This window comes from Linepithema humile, chromosome 5 (assembly GCF_040581485.1).
Source record: "Linepithema humile isolate Giens D197 chromosome 5, Lhum_UNIL_v1.0, whole genome shotgun sequence".
Taxonomy (NCBI): domain Eukaryota; kingdom Metazoa; phylum Arthropoda; class Insecta; order Hymenoptera; family Formicidae; genus Linepithema; species Linepithema humile.
In genome coordinates this window covers 27267332-27288566 of record NC_090132.1, presented here as the reverse complement: position 1 = coordinate 27288566, position 21235 = coordinate 27267332, and the positions used below count along the sequence as shown (strand labels likewise).

General features: G+C 39.3%; 1 protein-coding gene across 3 annotated transcripts in view; it reads left to right on the top strand.

The window, feature by feature from the left end:
• LOC105667426 (transcription factor hamlet) overlaps positions 1 to 21235 on the top strand; it is a 76540-nt gene that overhangs the window by 38401 nt on the left and 16904 nt on the right. For 2 of the 3 annotated variants that reach the window (XM_012359224.2, XM_067355969.1), the window contains exons 1-3: positions 2734 to 3528; positions 8066 to 8443; positions 8665 to 8861. In XM_012359224.2, coding sequence (XP_012214647.2) covers positions 3480 to 3528; positions 8066 to 8443; positions 8665 to 8861 — 624 coding nt within the window. In that variant the 5' untranslated portion in view covers positions 2734 to 3479. Of the gene's footprint in view, positions 1 to 2733; positions 3529 to 8065; positions 8444 to 8664; positions 8862 to 21235 lie in introns of those variants that run through there. The other variant, XM_067355970.1, reaches the window with a different exon arrangement.

Here is a 21235-nt window from a genome sequence, read left to right as displayed (position 1 = left end):
CCTACACGCGCACACTTTGCCGTCGACATTACAGCATCGTCACTCCACGTGTCAGAAGTTGCGCCAGACGTAGGAGGTCTGCTTAGATCTGATAACCCTTTGATATTCCCGTTATTTATTGCCCCTTCGTGGAGTTAGTCGTTGTCGGCGTCGTTGGCGTCGTTATACGCGTGAGAATCGATCGGACTCGATCTTCTGGGCAATTTCTGTATCACGTTCCGTAAAAACCGCAAGCAACTCCACTACTCGGTGATAATTGCAAATAAAAGATACGTAAGAATTTCCATTTGATTTGACGAAAGCTACTTTTAGATTCTCAGTAGTAGCGTATGAATAATGCGTTTGTAGGCAACGCTTTCGTAAGTCCAACATATTTCCTTTTAGTTATAATCTAGAACTGTGCAGATCTCCTGGTTTTTCTATCAGAGATTAAAAAACGAAGAAGTAATTCGATAAATATCGAAAAAACGTATGATTGCGATCATTATTTTTCACATAGTAATCGCGAAAGCGGCATTCTACCTGTTTCGCAGATATATATTATAGGTAATAATAAATATCTAATTATTATTTACACTAAGGCTAGTGTAGTAACATTTAATTTAGTGTAATAATGTATAAATGTTTTAATTATAAATATTTGCAAAATTTCTAAATAGTATACATATCGTACAACGTGGAAATAATGCATTGCAAACAAAGGCTATATAAACATATATAATTGCCGAACTTTAATATTTATATTTATTTTATTATTTAATTATATGTCATGATCACACATACAATTAAATTGATTAACTTTGTTTCTTATATGTTTTATATTATTATTCCATATTATATAAATTTGAAAATATATATTTTACATCTTTATATTTTCGTTATTTAACGATTTTAGATATTCGCCTTTCTACGTTTATTATTAAAAAGCCCATGAGACGACAACTTTAAAAAGCTCATAAGGAAACTAGTCAGTACAAGCTTTTATCAAAGGACGCGGTTTCTTGCCGCGTTCGAGCGAAGGTATGAGCAGTAGGTGATATCACAGCCGAGGTGTGGAGACATTTTTATGCCGGTGTAAATCAAGCCCCTCCAAATATTGCGCGAAGGACGAAGTCGACGCTGAATGAACGAAGGGCACCGGCTTTGCTGGCCATAAAGAATGATATAACTGCACGCGACACATGTCTTCTTGGCTGCGAAACACAGTCATATCGTCGTTACTGCCTCCTTTTTCCGCACGCGTGTACGCTTTCACCGGCTACCAGAAATGAAGATTTGTTTCGGCGTCTTTCGGCTTCGTCATATATTCCCGCGCGGCTTTAGCAGCGGTCGTCCTGATTTTATGGCGTTTGCACGCGAGATTTAAATCATCGCGCCTATTCGCCTCCGAAATAAACCGACAGGGAATAACTCTCGATTATTTCGTTATTTTTTAACACAGATGTGAGAAATTCATAAAAGAAAAAAGGGCAGAATATGAAAGCATATACGATGTGTAGACAAAAATCTCCAAATTGTTTAATAAAATTATTTTAGCAAAATTATATTTGTTTTTTTTTCTTTTATATTAATTTCAGGCTTTTGTAATATATTCTTATGGATAAGAAAATTCAATTCTTCTATAAAAAAAAGTTAAAGCTGTTTGTAGGATACTTTTGTATTGCGCGTTAGCGAATAAAAAATAAAAAAAACTGAAGACATACGAGAGTAATTGAAGAAGCTTGTTTCGAGCTGTTTTCCAGCTGTTACGATTTTCGAGAAAACCTCAAATCTCGTTTTTGATTAGAACGAACGTTACATATTCGAAGAAAGGCATTTTTTCCATTAGAAAGTAAGACGTAACAATATGTGAGATTGACGTTTCCGATACTCTACTCCTTCGATTGACTTTGAAGTCGATTCGATGGACGAATCACGGCGAATTGTGGCGCGTGGTTGAGAAAAAAAATTGAGAATTGAGACTGGGAGGTGTGTGACAGCCACTTTTCTCAGTAAAAAAGTGGTCACCCTTGTCCAATAAGGACTTCGATGGCTGTCCTGCTGATCTCCTCTCCGCGTGGGGTTCTTTCTTTCTTGCATCCTCATGCTTTTCGACAGAGGCTTCTGGCGATAAAAAATATTTCAATGCATTGACGTTTCACCGCTAACTACTAATATGTAAAATTGAAGGTTTCGCATACGTCCATTCGTGAATTCACTGCGAAGCGAAGAACGAAGAGAAATGTAAAACGTCTATGCAGAAATATGATACACACCAACGGTGCATTTCGGTGTTATTCAGATTCGTAACGTATCTCGACTGAATGTATAAATATTGCCTTTGTCGTGTTAAAACTATTTAAATTTAAATTAGTTTAATTAAAAAAATTTTTTATCCATATAATAATAGTATTTTTAAACTATAAATTTGTTTTACTCCTTCTTTATACTTTAAAAACTTGATATGGCAAGCTAATAATTTTATATTTTTTTTTTTCCTATGAAACTGTTTTAATTTTTTCCAAAATTAGTTCTTACTGTTTGCTTTTAATGTTGTATTGCCTAACCTTGCAAATAATATATAATAAACGGAAAGCAATTATTATAATACACATTTCATCACATCACATATTAAAATGTATATTTATCCACACTGAATGTAAAAAAATATATTCATTGATTAGTTAAATTGATCATTTATGTTGTCGATTTCAAATTATTAATTGCATCTATTAAGATCGATTTTTACTCAACTCTCTCTTTCTCTCTTTCTCTCTTGCGTCTTCGAAAAAAGAATACCACGCTCGACTTTGACATTCAGCTACCGCGAAATCTCCTTCGTTATCAGCGTCACGTTACATTATCCCTTCCCCTATTATCCCCTCCTCACGTTCTCTCAGACAGTCGCATTACGCTCCACCGCTGAAGCACCACGTCCCTCTCGCTCGCTCTTCCGAGGGATGCTGTAGGCGCCTTGGTGGGGACCCCGATGCGATAGGGGTTGCTCCGCCCGTGAGCCAACCAGAGGTCCCGTTGGAAGCAATCCGCCACACCCCGTGAATCGTCCCTGGGATCCCGAGAGAACCCTCGTCGTGCCATCCTCTTCTCAACAGATTTTGGATCCTCTAGTCCGCCAAGGGCCAGCTGACACGTAGCAGCGCTCTTCCCGTTGTCCGTCTCCTCCCTGCAGTCGCTCGTCTGGAAGGGCTCGCTACGCGAGTCAACCCCCCCGCGATCGCATCTACCCCCCGAGGTTTTCGGGATTCCAGTTGGAGTTCGCGACTCCGCGCTCTCAGACGATCCGACCTCATCGATCGCTCGATCATGAAGACATTCGGTTCGCCGGAGAATCTTGACCGACGTTGCTCGGCATTTTCGTGATGTTGACGTGATCACGTGAAAGGGAGACTCTTGTGATACCGATGTGTCGACAGTGATTCTCGTCCGATCCAGAATCGTTTGGAGGATCCGGAGTACTCCGGATTCGAAACGAGTCACCGATGAACGGCCTCGACTTGTCCCGATCCGCCGTGGATTGTAAGATGAACGGTAAGTCGAGGAGACTGCGATCGGTTCGATAGAGTAGATTGACATCGTTCGCGAAAAGAGTTTTTCGCGATGATCATTTTTATGCTGCGCGCGATTTGCGTCACCAGAGCGAAGGTGAAGTGATGAACAAGTTAATAGACGTAGTTATTGATATCTGACGCACAACACATTGTTGTGAAAATAATGACAATGTTGCATTTAATCATCATAATTTGAGAGACTGTTAATAAAAGTATTTCTTTTTTTCCGAATTAAGATATATGCTTGCAAAATTTAATCTACGCTTGTTTCATGTCTAATTTGAATCTGACTGTGCATTTTAATATTCATCAACTGTCGGATTTAACAAAATCGTGGTTCTCTTATTATGAATTATAATTTTAGTTACATAATAGAGAACTAAAAATTACCTCGAAACGAAATAAACAAACGAAAAATTACCATTTTACGACCGCAAACAGCTTTAAAAAAAATCGATGTTACCAGCTTTTAAAGCGTCCGTTTCGTAATCGGAGACATTTCGCTGTCATTATGCGTTCTATAAAATATTTCTTGTAGAAATCAAGTATCTTCTTGTACTCGGTGCAAACATCAAGCACGCTTGACCACACAGCCTGTCCGGAAACTGGACTCGAGATCCGGAGATTCGATCTTCTGTCTAATTTGGCCTGCGTCGGCTGGGTAATTCCGTGACACGCTGATAACCTTATCGACATTTTACGATATTGCTCCTGGCCGCAGGATCCGATTGCGTCACTTTTCTAATTAACCTCAATCCCCAATCTGTGTGCCATGGTAGGGAGATTTGATACTGTCAACGAGGTTTATAATCGCGCCATCCGCAATGGAGCTTTCGGTAACTAGCGTCGCTCCCGCAACCTCGTGCTCTGCTACATAGTACGTTGCGTTCTCCAAAGGATTCTCGTATCGCCAGGATGTCCTGTGCGGTCAGAGTAACGCGGTCTGCGAACGTGACCCACGGTGCAATCGCTCTTCCGACATATCTTTAGTCGCAAATTTTTTTAATTATCTTTTCCGGAAGTTATATTTGCGTTTCTTAAACTCTTAACAGCACTATCTTGCTTCGCGGACATTCAAAATGCATTATTCTAGATTTTATTTTGCTTCATAATAATTAGTTCTTATAGATTTTTAGTTGATATTTAAAAATGTTGATGTTATATTTAGTAGCAAATATACTTAATTGAATAAACAACTAATTACGGTGAAGCGAAACGAATATGAAATATACAATATTGATTCTTACCTTAGCAAAGAAGAATATATGAGCTTAAGGTATTTTTTACAAGCTTTACTTTATCCTTTTTTTTTAATCTAGTCTCGAATAAAACGCGACATTATTTGAACGCGTACGTTTGGCCTCGTGTCTCTACTTAATGATAGATTAATCCATCATTACTTGATCGTTTCTTAAACCCTTTGATCGTAAAATGTCAACTGCCTATATATTTGGCGCATGCAGCTACACAAGCAATCGATAGGCGAATTCACCAAGTATCGCACACGCGCATCAATCATCGATCACAATAGGCTCGTGCGATGCAAAAAAGTCATTTGCTTTATAATTCGCTAACTACTTCTCACCACCGGGATAAACACATATTATTATTATTATCACAGTAAATAGCACGTAACGCAAAATGAGAGATGGAATGATTTTCATTAGCCGCCTATCTACATTATCAATAACATTGTAATTATTGTTTATTGGTTTATAAAATGCGCAGTCAGTGGGGCTTCAATATAGAATTGCAATAAAACAATAAACTCTCTTTTTCTCTCTTCAAAAATATAACAAGAGATATAATTTTTAGAAAAGAAGATTAATAAAAATTTATAAATTTAGAATAGAGACTGACATCTTATTGCACTTGTCAGAATTAAATCATATTATAGATAATCGAAATTAACCGGAGGAATTTCTCGATCGATAGAAAAAAAAGAGACTCTTCCCACGATTAATTCCACGGTGTAAGCTATACTAGAGCGGCACTTCGCTCTAATCATCCTCAGAGCCTCTCGAGCTACTATCATCAGGGATAATGTCACGCATGGCTCAACAAGTATACTCGTACTTCAAGGGAGAATATACTCCGGCACTTGTATCCCACAGGAGTCAAAGACCCCTGCTTTCGAGGGTTTTCCAAATATTGTTGTTGTATCATATTGGCTCCTTGCGCGTGACAATCTGGAATGCGTATCCAGCGTACCCTCGCGCGATTAGGCCTCTTCTTTACGATTATCTGCGGCCACGAGCGAATATCCGCTAAATCGTGTTTATTCTGTCGATTAAGACCGAATTTTAGATAGCAGTATTGTGTCGTATCGCAGTTGCGCTTCTGTTTTGAAATGTATTTATGATTGCTACTTTATTGCACTTTTTCTTTTCCTTTTTTTTTTGGAAATAGATATGAATATATAAAATATAAACCTCGAGAAAGAAACAACGCAATAGCAATTATTAATTTGAAAATATCTTTGTAAAACAATTTTCTCTTCAATTGTGATAAATGTTTTGAACTTTGTTAGCGTTGTTTCAATTCTTATTAATTAATTGTTCGCTATATATTACTTCATAACTGTGATAATTATTCACATAAATATCTTTTTCTATGTCATAACAGTTTACGTTCTAAGAGTCAAAATTGATACGTTAGTTTTTTATTATCAGTGATTTCTTTCTTTCTATTATCTGTATGACACATTTCGATATCGACACTCGTAGACATCCTGTCTCTTTGAGCTTCGTGTCGACCAGCACAACTCGCAGGATCATCATTTTCTTTTACGACTCGTCCGCGCCGACGTGAGTCGACGGATATTTAAGCCTTTGTTTACTCTCTCGATTAGAAAGGAATTGAAGCCGGCATCGTAAAATTGATATTTTTGTACGTTTTATTGCAGTACAGAACATGCATCGGTCTTGCATACATGCAGCGGAGCGTCAAATATCTTCCACCCCCTTTTTTACGCTTTAATTAAGTTTTTATTTGAGAGCAAAGTATGTAACAAAGGGGCCTTATAAAGCATTGATTAATTTTGTATTGTTAGAATATCGAAATTAATTGTTAGAAAAACTTGACCGTCAAATTACAGCATTTTTTTTTTTTTATCTTCTCTACTCCTCCTCGGCAATTTGTCTTCGATACACCTGTCAGCTCGCCGCTAAAACGATCATTTGTCTTTAGCCGTCGACTCACACGGCATCGTTGTTTGCAGAGGACTCTTCGCAGGTCTCTCGAGACTGGCTTTGAGAATGCGCATAAAATTCATAGTTTGTTTTTAGATAGCCGATACACTACGCAGATATCTTTCGATTCGGAGATAAGACCGCAGTTAAAAAAGGTCCGTCATATCCGGGCTAGAGTTGTACAAACAAAACCAGATTCGTGTGATGTTTCTTTGTCACTTCGAACATGATATAATTGTCGTGGACAAATAATAGATGTGAAATAAAGTCGACATTTTCCACGAGAGTGAAGATGCAATTGAATATTAAGAAATTAAAAGGCTCTGATAATATTCGATTAATTTTTTCTTAATAATTATATACCGACATATCTCATTGCATCTTATTACATTTGTATATTTCCGCATGGAGCTATAAGCTGTTTGCGACGGTAATAATTTCAAAGTTATTTGATAGCACATTTGATAGGTTCCATTCATCGCAGATATCTTACACTAGATGATGTCACGATGTATCAAAAACAGCCGACAAGAGGATAATAAAATTCTTATCATAGCAAACATCCTCGGCTTTGGGTGTCACTGCGTGCACGCGGCAGCTGCGCCGAAGAAACACACGGCAGATAGCGTACTCCAATTGACACTTGTCCTTGTGTATCTAGGATTTCAAGTCGTAAAGAGAGAAAGAAGGGTCGCAAACAAATTCGTTTTATTCCTCGTACAGAATCATTCACGATTTACCGACCTTCATCGAGCCGCAAAGTTTACACGAAGCCACGACCTTTCTCGCAACAAAACGCTCGCACTTGCGTTTAATATCACGAACCGCGACTTTATTGCGGGAACAACGAGCTACCGCTTTCTCAGAAATGACCAATCAATACGTCACGTTCCGAAAAGTCGTCCCTCATCATCGTTCTACGTGCAAATCCTGCTCGCTAAATTGGATTTTCGCAAATAGCGTGTTGTCGAGATCGCAGTAAATGCCTGCGATTCGAGCAATCGATATATGTCAAGTAAAGTTTTTCCGAAACATGTAAATTCACAGTCGTGGATCGAGCATTAGTGACTTTTAAGAACATTATTGATTTGATTTTGATTCATCTGTTGTTTAATCAAAACGAATTATTAATTATTCGAGTTTTTGAAAAAAAATACATAGCTAAAAAATGTGAAAAAAATGTTTTGAAAATTAAATTTGCAATAATGCTAATATTGCTATAATGTGTGAATTTAAAAGTTATGTTTATCTCTCGTGTCAGATTTTCAGATTCAAAACTTATCGATTACGATGTGTCTGACAACCTCCGTATGTTGTTTTGCCCAGGAAGCAGCGACGAAGGCGAGTCAACGTCGGGTGCGACAGGCGGGGGTGGCGGCAGCGAAAACGCGGAAATGGAGGAAAACGGATCGACTCGCACGAGCAGCAACAGCAGCAGCAGCAACAATCCCGTTTACAGGGATCTGAAGCCACTCCAGACTGGCGGCGAAATCTCGCAGGATTTTAATCCGCAGCCGACCGCCTATCAGCAACGCGGATACTCGCCGGGGATGGAGTTACGGCAGCGGCGCCGGCCGCGGAATTACGAGGAGTATCAACCGTCGCCATCTTCTAGGGAAGAAGAGAGGAAAACGTCCTGGGATTACGGCGAGAAGAACACGCGGAAGGAGTATTCGAGGTCGCAGGATTACAGCAATGAATACCGTGAGTTTTGCACCTCACGAAATGTTTGCAGCACTTATTTCGTAGTATCGCCGGTTAGAAAACTTTTAAACGTTATTATTTGAAATATTATTACATTGTAATTAAATTTTTAACAATTTGTGATTTTTATGACTATGGATTCTGTGATTAGAGTTTCGAGAGAGTCGGTTCTTTCTCAGGAAAAATGTCCATAAATATGCTGACATTTTCTGTCCGCATAGAGGATACGATAAAGCAGGAGCCTAAGGATCACTTGAGCCGCGAATGGGTGTCACCCGTCCCGGAGGTCGAGGTCGGCGGTTCGGCACCCGGAGGCCCGTACGTTCGCGCACGCAAAGACATCCCTCGTGGTGCGAGATTCGGGCCGTTCCTCGGCAAATGGGCGAGCGAGCCTTTCAACCCCCGTTACGCGTGGGAGGTGAGTCGTACATTTCTCTCTCCGTCGTGTGTGCGTGTATAGATGTTGTGTGTACGTGTTTATCGTTTCGCCCGCTTTCGAATTCTCGAGTGAAGGCAGTCGAAGCGATCGTAAAGTGAATAGATCGGTGCTCGATCAGTTCAAACTGACCTTTTGAAGCGAGAAATATTTGCAGCGCTCTCAATGTTGCGAAATAGTCTTCCAACACTCCTGCCCACGGAAACTTTTTATTCGAGCTAATCAACGAGCGTTTTTTCCAACATTTCCCACATTTTCGATAACAAAAAGAATATTTGCATATATTTAGACAATATTAGGATGCGAGCAATTTTAACAAACATTTCTTTAATCTTTGGCAAATAACAAAAAAAAAATGTGCGCGCAAATATATAATATTAAAATAGAAACATTTTCACATATCATTATATCCAAATATAATAATATTGCTCTAACATATAGATACTTTTACTTTCTCAGATATATAAAAATCTATATTATTATTATTTTTTTAATACGACAAATGGTTAAATAATTTTTATTTCCAATATAGGGAGATTATATTTGTCAAACTTCCTTTTAGAACACTAGTGATATTTTCATCAATAGCATATGTTTATGTGTTTATTCGAAATTTACGAAGATTCACACGCGAATTTTATCCGATATCATCTCGATTCCAGATTGTCGTCGAGCCGTTTGAAAGATGATCGATCTGTTTATAGTTCGAGTTCGGTATAGGAATGTTTCATTCCGCGTTCTAACCGATGTCAGTGGGTTTTCTATCCTACTGCTATAATCCCGGGTATTATCCAGCAGATGCCGGTACAGAGAACAGAGAAGGAGAAAGAGAGACGAGCAGATAGACAGAGTTGTCTCCTCGTTTCGACAGCAGACACCTGGCCTGGCGGCTCGCTCGCCGAAGGTGTCATCCACGTTGACAGATCTGTCAATTGGATCGTCTCGGACAGCTTTCTCTTTTTCTGAAATTTCCAGATTCCTGCGGAGTTTACTGGAAGTGCATATGCCGCGTCACATATTCCTAAGTCAACCGTGAAATCAATGTTCGGAGTCAGGATCGGGGAGTTAGCCCGTGAAACCGTCAGCAGATAATTCGTGTTTTTTTTTTTTTCCGGGTCATAATAAGAGTATTCGCAATTTCCCTGATCAGATCTTGTCGTCGAAGTTACATTGCATCGGTTTGTATGAAATTTTTTCCAACTATGACGTGATAATATTTCCACAACGCAATAATTTTGATCATATATTTCACGGTTGCATCCTTCGGGAATTTTCTGACGATTTGCAACGCGCGTCAGAAAAGATTTTCAAATTTGAACAGTAGGAAACTGATCGAGCACTGGTTCAGAGGGTGTGATAGATATGATAGCGGCGGCGTTAGCGCATGTCGCACTGACAAAATGTAAATGGCGCCATCCATCTAACTGCCGACAAAAAGGCAGCCGGGGCCAACTGTCGGACCGGCGATTACAGGATCGATTAAAGCCAAACTACCCCTTCGTTTCGTCGGGCCGATCTATCAACCCCACGCGCGTAAACGTGCGAGCGTGCGAGAGGGAAAACGTCGCGCGACAGAGTCGGTCACGATTTCTCACGTCGATCTGCGTTTATTCCGAATGCCGCGCGAACTGTGCGCCGCAAACAGAAAGAAAGTTTTTAGAATCGTCCAGACCTTTCGTCGAATTTCCGAAAGGGGGGGGGGCATTAATACGACCTGACGCAGCGACTAATATTTTATTCATTGATAAAATGCAATCTCACCGCAGAAGTTATAAATATGGTTTATCTCGCACGAAACGGAGACTTCTCTTCAATTCTTAAACATAAATTTATTGAAGAGAGATGGGATATCTTATGATGGAATTTTCATGACAATATCGGTAACGAATCATCGGAACAGTTAGGAGACCTCACAAATCGATCTTTTCAGAATCTGACGAAGCAAAAAAAACTCCCTTTCGATCAATTCGCACGTTATTCCCCGATCCTAATCCTTTTCTCACATCCTTCGGGAAAGGCACCAAAGTTCTCGAGGTGCGGGATCAATAGGGGAAGAACAAGAACCTTGAAACCGAAATTCACCCTAAATTTCCTCGGTGCTCATCCACTCTGAAATTTCCGGTGGAAGATACATAAGTCTTTACGGGATTATCGAACTTGGAGTAATCGTTCTGAGCCAATTTTCCGATCAATTTATAAGTAATAGTTCTCCCTCGGCAACAATCATTAATCTTTTTCAATGAATGACTAAAATAACAAAATAATCTTGAGTATCAAAATTTAAATTTTTTAATTTCTAAAAAGCATTCAGTAATTTCTAAGATGCATTATGAGTTTCCATGTAACTCACTATTTGCATAAAATAAGCGGTAGTAAAATTTTATTTTCCAACTGAAATGGATATTTTACGTTATGCTTTAGGTTTCAAAAATCGCGAAAGAGAATATAACAGTCGTCTTCGCGAGGGGCTTGAGCCATTGTCGGAATCCGATAGTTTAGGTATCACTATTACATCACCTGCCACGAAATTTCTACCTATTTTCCGGATCTGCTGGAAAGGGTGAGATAAAATACAAAAAAAAAAAGAAGAAAACGTGGAAAAGGCGGGAGAAAAGAGAGGTCGGGATTCTTTCCTCTCCCGACGTATCCTGTTCGGTGACGCGTGATCCGCAGGGCCACCGACCTGCGGCATGCCTGCGTGGCGACTAAACCAATCTAAAGCTTAAGTTCATTGGGCCGAAAGACCCCTCGCGTGAAGGCCGTGTTCCAATTTGCCGAATGATTTCAAGAACCCAAGTTAAATGATCAAGTTGCGTTTATATTGCGTGACGGCCGGTGTTTTGGTAGACATATGTGAAAAATGGTTCCGCATATTGCACGAATGTGTAAAAATCTATCTGTTCAACATAGTATGATATACGCGATCTGTCTAATAAACTTTAATAGGAATTAATGTATTAAAATAAACATCGTTTAAATAGTTATTGTGTTAAATAAAAATTTAAATCTACGATTTACGTAAATTTATCACTTTTAATAAATGGTTATATGTATAAAGCGCTATTAAATACAAATTGATGTAAATTATTATAATGCGCATTAAAAAAAAAATAATTGATCAAAATGTAAAAAACAGTTGGACGATTATTAATCACGTGTATAAATTTGAAAAACGTGTGAATTTTTTATTTGTTTAAAAGTTATAAACTTAAAATATTTAAATCTTTTATAGAATTTAAATCTTTTTCTTCCTCAAATATGTCACCAATCATTCACGCGAGACGTCGCAAATTTACGCTCATAGAATTCTCCTACTCTTCCGACTATTCGAATACATTTCTACCTTTCAGCATTTTTCTTCTCACTTTTCTTCGTCTACATATTGAAACTGGCGACGTTTTTTCCACGTGGTTGCCAGTAACCCCTCTCGAGGTCTCTTGACTCAGATTGGAGACCGTTCGCCTTTCGGAGCGACCACGTGGGAGAGAAAGAGGACGAGAGTACCGCTTGTTTTTCATGTTGAAGCAGCCGCACGCGCCTCGGCGCCCATACGGGGCACTTTTTCGGCAAATCGGTCGGAAAACTTCGCTATTAGCGACGTATGCAACTGACAAATCATATTAATGGTGATTCTCAACGAAATATGCCATCGTCAACCGCACAAGTTCCATCCCGCATGGTTAATGTGCGATATATGACGTTGTCATATCGATATGAATCAGACTCATTGTAATCTATATACGTATATCATATTATAATTATTTAATGTAGCGTAAAGATTAAGAAGAAACTGCGCAGCAAACTTATATACGGTTCACAATTCTCGGAAAACGAAGCCGTAGAAATAAAAAATCAATATTACATTATTGATATAAAAATCGACGTACTTGAAAGCAAGAATTTCCATTTAATAAAATTTTGCATGCGTTATATTGATGAGCAAATGTAAGAAAAATAATATTACAATAATACAGTACAAGAACCAGTTAGATTAAATTTGTGTCTGAAATGCTACAAATTAATATTTTGTGAATTTTTTAATCAAATTATATATTCAAAATTTATTCACCATAGTTCACCGATATTCTTTGTTTCGTTTCCCTTGCCAGAACCCATCGACTCGCGGGCATCGAAGATGCCGGTTCCGTTCATTCGATTTCTCAAGAACCGTGAACGGGACATCGGTAGGGATGGCATTGTCGACATTATGAAATCGTTGGTCCATCGTGAAGTAGGTATTTTAGACAATCTACGCGTCCGCCGTTTTAAACCGACAATAGAGCACATCGGTGCCTATTATCCGCAGACGTTGTCCATGCAAACTGGTCTTTAGGGCGTTACTGGAGGTCAAGCCCCGGAAGTGATTCGACAATGCGGCATATTATGCTCTCCCACCTCCCCTTCTTTCACCACCTCCTCGAATCCGCCACGAGAACCGAGCTTCGTCCTTATTAACTCCCTTAGTGCACGTAAATGCAACGTGATCATTTTTCTTCTGCATCCAGGCATCCGCGTTTAACAAATCGATATCCGAACGGTCGGCAGGATTCGCGCTCGCTAGTTCTCAAGGCGTAGGGTTACGGTCCGCCTTGCGATTTCCCGTATTTGAATTTGTAATAGGAGAAAGAGACGTCGAGCGGCGACGTGGCGAGAACGCGCAGGATTCGTGGTCGAAATCGAAGAGAAAGAGAAATGCAAGAAACAAGTGACAATCAGTGACGCAGGATCTCCGGTATTGTCCGAGCTGTCACACGTCTGACGCGCTAGGATATCAAAGGATCCCCATCGCGGTCATCTATGCGAATATATACGTGTATATATATATATATATATATATATATATATATATATACTGGTCAGAAAAAAATGACGTGACAACCATGTAATATTTATTTGTGGCACCCTGCGAATTACATTTGCTAGTTCGAACGTTAATTCAATGTCACGAGAACAGCACACATACATTTATTTTTAGATATAATACTAATTATTCATTGAATTTTAACGTAAATTTCAGATAATTACAAATCTTGAAAGAGCAAGATTAAATAATGTTTGTCCTTCATTCGTATACAAGTGTATCTTGCGATGTTTTGCGATGGAGTCGGGAAAGTATATTTTTTATGGTGCCATTTTTTACGAAGCAGCACTCACGTGCAGACTACGGTCCTGAAGTTGACCTAAGTGTCGCGAGAAAACCTGCACGAGAGCGAGGTGCGTGAGACAGAGCTGGCCGAGTGACTCGTGTAATATAATGTAACAGTTCCGAAAGTTTTTCTACAAAAGCGGCATGCACCGAGCGCAGCGCATACGTTATTTTTTCGCAAGGGCGCGGATGCAAGGGCGACCAGGCTAACTAGCCCTTTTCTCGAGGATCGGGTTTTTGATTGACGGGTTTCGCCAGGTCTCGGCTCGCGCGAGAGCACCTTCTCGTATTATGTTAATAGAGATATGATACACCTTTATGCGACCCGTGCCGTTAAAGCGCATATTTTGACATTTAAATTTACTTGCCTTTAACTGCGAACAAATCTCCAGCGTTCGCCCTTTCGTTTGTTCATCAAGCGTACGCTCCGTCGAAACTTCGTTGCATGACCGCGGCGAAAATCACAAAACGCCGCGGAGTTCCGACATCTATTTATATTACATTTAACTCTGTCTTTCATATTTAACGTTGCGCATTGTGTTTGATTATATGTTACCTTCCGTAAAATATTTTACATCCGGCAACAGTAACAAAAGTTGATGAACATTTAAAATTCCTTTCATCCGTCAAAATTATGATAAATTTTTTAACGGAACGGAGGTTTCGCATATCATTTATATTTTTCCGTATTTTTATCGACGTTAATTGAAATTGCACTCTTCGACGAAATCGAGCGTGAATATTAAGAGGCCATATAAAGCTCTACTAAGGCTTAACTATCTTTTCTTTTTGCCAACTCAACTGTAAGCTCAATTCTCCGCTTTGCACCCTATCGCACCCTCAAGCGTGCCGTTTCTCTGGGGTCGCAGCGAAGGGTGATAAATCTCGCCTACTCGTTACCCCGCTATCTGTCGATAATAGACATAACCGACACGTGTTGCCCGATCGTCAGGCTGACCTGGGTATCCCATGCGAAGGAGACGAGTCAGAATCAGCGTTGAAAGACGTAGCCCCCGTTGTGTTCCTATCCCTCACTCTTCCGGAATGATTGATTTTGCGACTTTATCATCTTAAACATTGTACTCAAATTAAAACGCTGTATTCTCGTATTGTTATTAATCTCGCTGTAATATCGTATATATTACATTTTGATACAATTAAAATATTATTTTCTCGGATCTAACCTATTTCATTTTTGTTTGTAAAACTACCAATTATATTTTGAATCTATCGAATATTGCGGAATGTACTGGGCTTTCCCAACTTTCTAAATTTAGTTGTTACCAGATTTTGTATTAATTAATTTTATCGGAACTTTGGAAAGAGTTATTTTTTTCTCTAAATAATTGTGAAACAAATTTGTGTATACCTAGGCACGTGAAAATGCACATAGAAGGAAGCAAGACATTAATTTTCTTAGATTCTAGTCTGCTACACAATCTTTTTTAAATTTGTTTGCATCAGCAAACGTAGCGGACAAGCAATAGTCACCATTCTGCTTCTCTCGTCATAAATAGTTAGGGTGGTTTTACGGGGTGATGGTGCTCGGCGCAGGATAAGGCCTCCGTGTGTGTAGGAAGCCGTCCTTCGTCTCCTCAGGACTGGACTTAATTGAACTTGTTCGCCAACTCATAACGAGAAGCCAGAGAAGTGGTCCCCCGGTTATAATTTACGTGAAACAATCATCGCCTTTGATGTGCCGACAATTGTTCTATATTCGCGGGAACTATTACTCTCTGATGGGTAGGAGAGTTTTTGTGTGATCACGCGCATTCAAAAACAAAGTTAAAAATTGTTAAGCAATTGTTGCTAATAGCTTTCGCATGATTAATTGTTTTTGTATTTATACTGGCGAAAGCAAAGTCAAGTAAAAAATTAAAATAGAAACGAACATTATAAGTTTGCGGCATTCTCGCACGAAAGTCCACTCTCACAGTATCATTTAATTATAATTTTATTTAATATTTTTCAGCTTCTTCCCATACCAGAGAATTAAAAATAGATAAAGAGTGAAAAGTTAAATTAAAATCAAGTAACGCGTTGGCGGTTATTTAAATGGAGTCATACATCAACGTGCGTGCAATATTTCCGTGTTAAATGATATACAAGCATGTCAAATATTTCTCACTGGCGAGCGAAGCATCAAGCTTCAGATGCGTTGATCAGCGAGAAATTTCTCGATATTCGTAATTTCTATTGCGTCCGAGCAAACCTACCGCGTTTAAAATGTAAACCCAATTTAACCCATGAATTGACGGCCAATCAACAATCGATGGTAATTGTTTTGCTGCTAGGGGAGAAAAAAATTCATACGGTAACGACACTTTGAAATGCAGGCCTGGCTGTTTGGTCAGACCAATGACCCTCGCGCGAGGCAATAAAATTACGAAGTGCATCAACCGGCGGCACTGATTGAAATTTTTTTCCGAACTGAGGCGAAATGTTATGCGTCGAAATTATGCAATGTATCGGCCAACGGTCGATAATTGGATTTAATTTTTTTTTTGCAACACAACGCGACCGAAAGTTCGTTCGCATCGGCAAAACTTTACTCGACGATCTTGCTCGACTAGCGTCGCGCGATGCGCAGACCCGCGAGATTAGAAAAAATCGCTTCTCAAAAAACCGACGCTGGGTTTAATGGAAAATTCACGCGGTCGCAGAATATCCGTCGCCTGTTTTCACACGTACGTCTATTTAGCCCGAGATTGGCGGAGCTCCGGGTTGACAGATTGTGTGCATGCGAGCGCGCGGACCTTGCTACAATGACCGAACTAATCTGGTCCGGCGCAGGGAGGTAGCCTAAGTTCAATATACACATAGGAATACACTGCGGCCCGGAGGCGTTTTGTGTGTGCTTTCGACTATTGCCCTGCATAAATCACGTTGCCCCTGGCCAACCCGGAGCTTCGTGAATCGCGGCGTCGACTTAATTGTCCTGTGCGCTGCGTAAAGGATGAAGGATGTCGGCCCATGAGATGTGCATTTAGCAATCTCGGTGCGGAAGCTTTCAACTGTTCTCTTGTTCATTCTTTCTGCTTCTTGTCAGTCGATTAATCGAGAAATTTGAAGAATGTTAATTTTATAGCGCATTAATTATTTAAATAATTGTATCTAATTTTTAAAGCAGGAATAATAATTTTTCTGATTTAATACACGACAATTTTTCAAATGATAATTTTATTTTTATTTTTTCTTTATTTTTTCAATTTTTTATAAAATCCTGTATATAGATATATCATTGGAACGTTTAAATGTTAAAACTGTTAAAGCCATAATCTTCGTCGTAAGGGAGGGAGATCTGCACGATGAAATTTGTTTGTTAGAAATGAAAATCATTATTATTCTTTGTTACGTTGAGAGCTGAGTGGAAACTTACTGCGAAGGGTCGGGCTGCGAATCGGCGAGTTTTGCTAAATTTTCTGGCGGGTCAGTCTCTCTAATGATCGATCATATAAGGGGCTGGCGGTGACGCGACTCGGATATAATTTATACCGCTAGATACGCCGAGGGTAGCTTCCCTTAGAAGTCATACTACAGACAAGGCGAGCGTGTGTATCGGGGGTGGCATCTGCTGCGTGTTAGACACGGGTCGGAGGGCACCGTTTGCTCTGTCATTACTTGCATTACTTTCCCGCCGTGAGTCAAGTGGGTCAAGTACCTATGAGTAAAGAAGCATGTATGCGATCGAGGAGTAATTGTCGGCGGCAAGCAGACAGTCGGCATTTAATCGCCGGAATTATCAGAATCTATTCGAAAAGATTAAGAACTGTCTCTTATGCAATTATTGAATAAAATTAGAAAATCTCGCGAAATTTCATCCTAAGAATATTAATACAAATATAGTTGCACGTTGGCTCCTCCGCCTATTTAATAGATTAAAATTTTTCATTAAAATTACATATTCATAGATTCTTTATCCGAAGTATCGCGAGTAAAAGCTTTAAATTTATCAAATAGCGAAAGCCTAACTATTATCTAAACGTAAAGAATCATCAATCAAACTGCACGTAAAATGTTGCTGCAGTTTTTTAAACAATGAGTAATCTGTTCGACGTACAAACAAGTTAATGCATAATTATCCATACAAACGTATGTCGCTAAATCACGTAATTTCACAGTCGAAACGCGTCGAACGCGCACAAAGGAGGTAAACGTAACTATGTCGGTGAATTCTAATCAAGCGAAAACGAATCATTAAACCAATTAACACGTCATCCGCTTGATCTCGCGGGAGAATTCAGAGTAATCGTCACCAGAGCCGCGAGAGATTTGCGCGTATAGTAATTTTCACGGGTTCGGGTTTGGATCGGACTTCGTTATGAGAATCGCACGAGCTCAGGGAGGGATGCAGGCAATTCCTTGGAATTAATCAAGCGTTAATTAAGACTAGCGGCTGCCTCTCCGGGCTCCTCTTCTCTCTCGCTTCTCGCGACGCCGAGAGGAAATTAAGCAAAGATGTCGCCGTGCTTAATGCGTCGGTCGGTCGTAAGGATCGCGCCGGCGCTACGTGACGCTGTGGAACTCGTAAACAGCTCCGTTATTTAGGGGATGATAATTGACCGTTTTGCTCACCCCCGTCGCGTTCGCTCGGCGATTTTCCCGAAACGACGGAAAGCGCGCCGACGATTCTGGGAAATTCGCCAGTGCGCTCTAGCGCAGTTGATGTTTACGAGAGAGACGATTCTCCTTCTCTCTTTCTCTCTCTATCTCTTTCCCGTTCTCTCGCCTCTTCACACTCTCGTGGAAAGGGGACGAAAATGAAATTCGATCTGCCATTGTTGTGTCATACGAGCATAATCTTGCTTACTCGCTGTTGCCTTCCATGATGTATGATGCATTCAGTTTATTGTCTGACTCAGTCGTTATTAATAACGGTGATCAATTATTTCGTTCAAGTATTGCGGCATTTTCAATAATAAACAACCCTCAATATAAACAGATCTCGCCGTGCAAAATAACAAATGTATTTATTCGGGCTTGTTACGCGCTTGATATATGGATTTCTACAATTATTTGTACAATCAATTTTCTACTTCACACAATAGATAAATCGAAGCGCTCATAGTTGTAAATTTTTAGAGCTTTTGTCGAAAAATATTGTATACATATATGTATTTAATATCTTTGTTAAAGCGCGTAATTCTTAATTTAAAAATAATATCCAAAAATAAGATTGTTCTGGGATGTATAACTGTTTTTAAAAATCTACGTTTTACGATACGCGATAGTTAGAATTTTCATAATCTGCTCGGCAAAAATTTTATTCAGAAAATGGCGTCGACAGTAGTCCTGTGAATTGGTCAAGTTGCGGGATGGATTTTCTCCGCAAGAGAGGGAGGACACGCTGTGTCGGCTAAAAGCATTTTTGCGTCGGCCATCATGGTGCTATCATCCACCATCGATCCGCTTTATTCATAACTTTCGCCCGCCGCTGCTGTAGTCGAGGACACTTTCTGTTTTATCTATAGGAAGGCTTTCATCAGCACATTTTCACAATCTTGTATCATTGATATATTCGTCCAAATTTATATAAATGTGCTCTCGGAATAAAATCACTGTATTATCTTCACTTCACATCTTTGCTTTGTATTGAGTAAAAACAATATTTGTATTGCTATGCAATATAAAAATATTATTTAGATATTGTATTACACGATGCACGTTTAATAATCTTTTATCGAAAGCGCTCGATTCGAAGAGATGAAAAATGTAACAGGAAATTTTTTAATTTCACAAACAATGCTCCGTCACGAAAATTTCGTCGAAAAGTGATCGGAAAAGTAGATGCCCATGTGCATTTCCGTTAGATCGCAATCAATGGAACATTCCTTTTGCTTTGATGATCGCTCGGAGTTTTAACAACGATGCGGCGTGTTGCCGATTATGAGGGACTATTCAGCGAGGCACGAGGATCTGTCGCGTTGTCTGGCAGCTTCTCTTTATGTGGAACATTTTGGTAAATTCTAAACGAAAAGCTTTTCGTAGGCTTCGTTTTGTTGAAGGTGTGAGATTACAAAAGGAAAGAGGCGATCTCGCGTTTTGTAAAGCAAGACATTTCTGCAGGCCCCATGTCGAGTTATGAGAATCTTCTTGCCTGCATGTCTCATCCAATGACCAGAAAGAATGTATCGCGCCAGGTTGCTACTTCCTGTACTTTACGTCTTTCCTTATTGATGCGTAAAAATCTCCTTTTGACCAAATAGTTTCGCTAGATAGTTTCATCGATATACTGCTTTTGCATGTTTCCATTATTTCCAAAAATTTTTATTTGTAAAATTTGTCAATAAAATTTTCTCGATAAAATGAAAAATAACCCAATTTTATATTTTACATAAAGTTTAAATCCAATAGCACTAATTTTTATGTATTCTTTAATCATTTTAAAATTTGCATTAGATAATATGCTTATCAAATGCTCGATAAGAACTTTTAGTAAAGTAACATGTTGTTACTTTGTGTCAAAAGTAGCAGATTTTCGAAATTATAAAGATTTCTATTGTGACCCGAGGCGGGCTATTAAAACGCACCGTGGTTGCGCCGGTACAATTCCCAGCATTATAATTTTTCGTCCCGCATAGAATGGCGCGGCACGATCACGAGAGATATTCACGGGTCAGATAAATCTATCCTACGAATTGTTAGCACATGTCCCGAGTAAGCCGACAAAGCAGAAACTTCCCGCTGGGTCGTTAAAGCCAGTGACGAATTTCTCTTTCTGTCCTATCCGCATCTCAATTTTCCTGACAAATGTCGAAACTTTCCAGCGCGTGTAACTGGAGCGTGTATCTTTGAATATGAATAGTTGCTAACAATTGTATTTTAGTAATATCGTTATTAATACATTTTTATCGTTCAAATTGTGTTATCATTAATCCGAACGGATTTAAATATTTAATTAGAACATTGAAATGTTTTTAATCAAATTTAACATAATAAATTACAATGTTTGACTATAGCACTTTGAATTTGATATCTAGATTGTGTAATCTACAATCGTTCTTCAATAGTAAAATGTTTTTTCTCGACATTTATCTTTTTATTAATAATTTGTCATCTTTAGCAAAAAAATCGCTCCTGCGCCAGTGAACAAGCGAGCACATCATTGTCATAGGTGAGATTTCGGGACAGATTCTAATCTGTCGTGTAACCGAGTGAGAAGATCCATTGTAATACCCGGTGCGTGCCTTCTTCCAAAAGTGCACCTTAA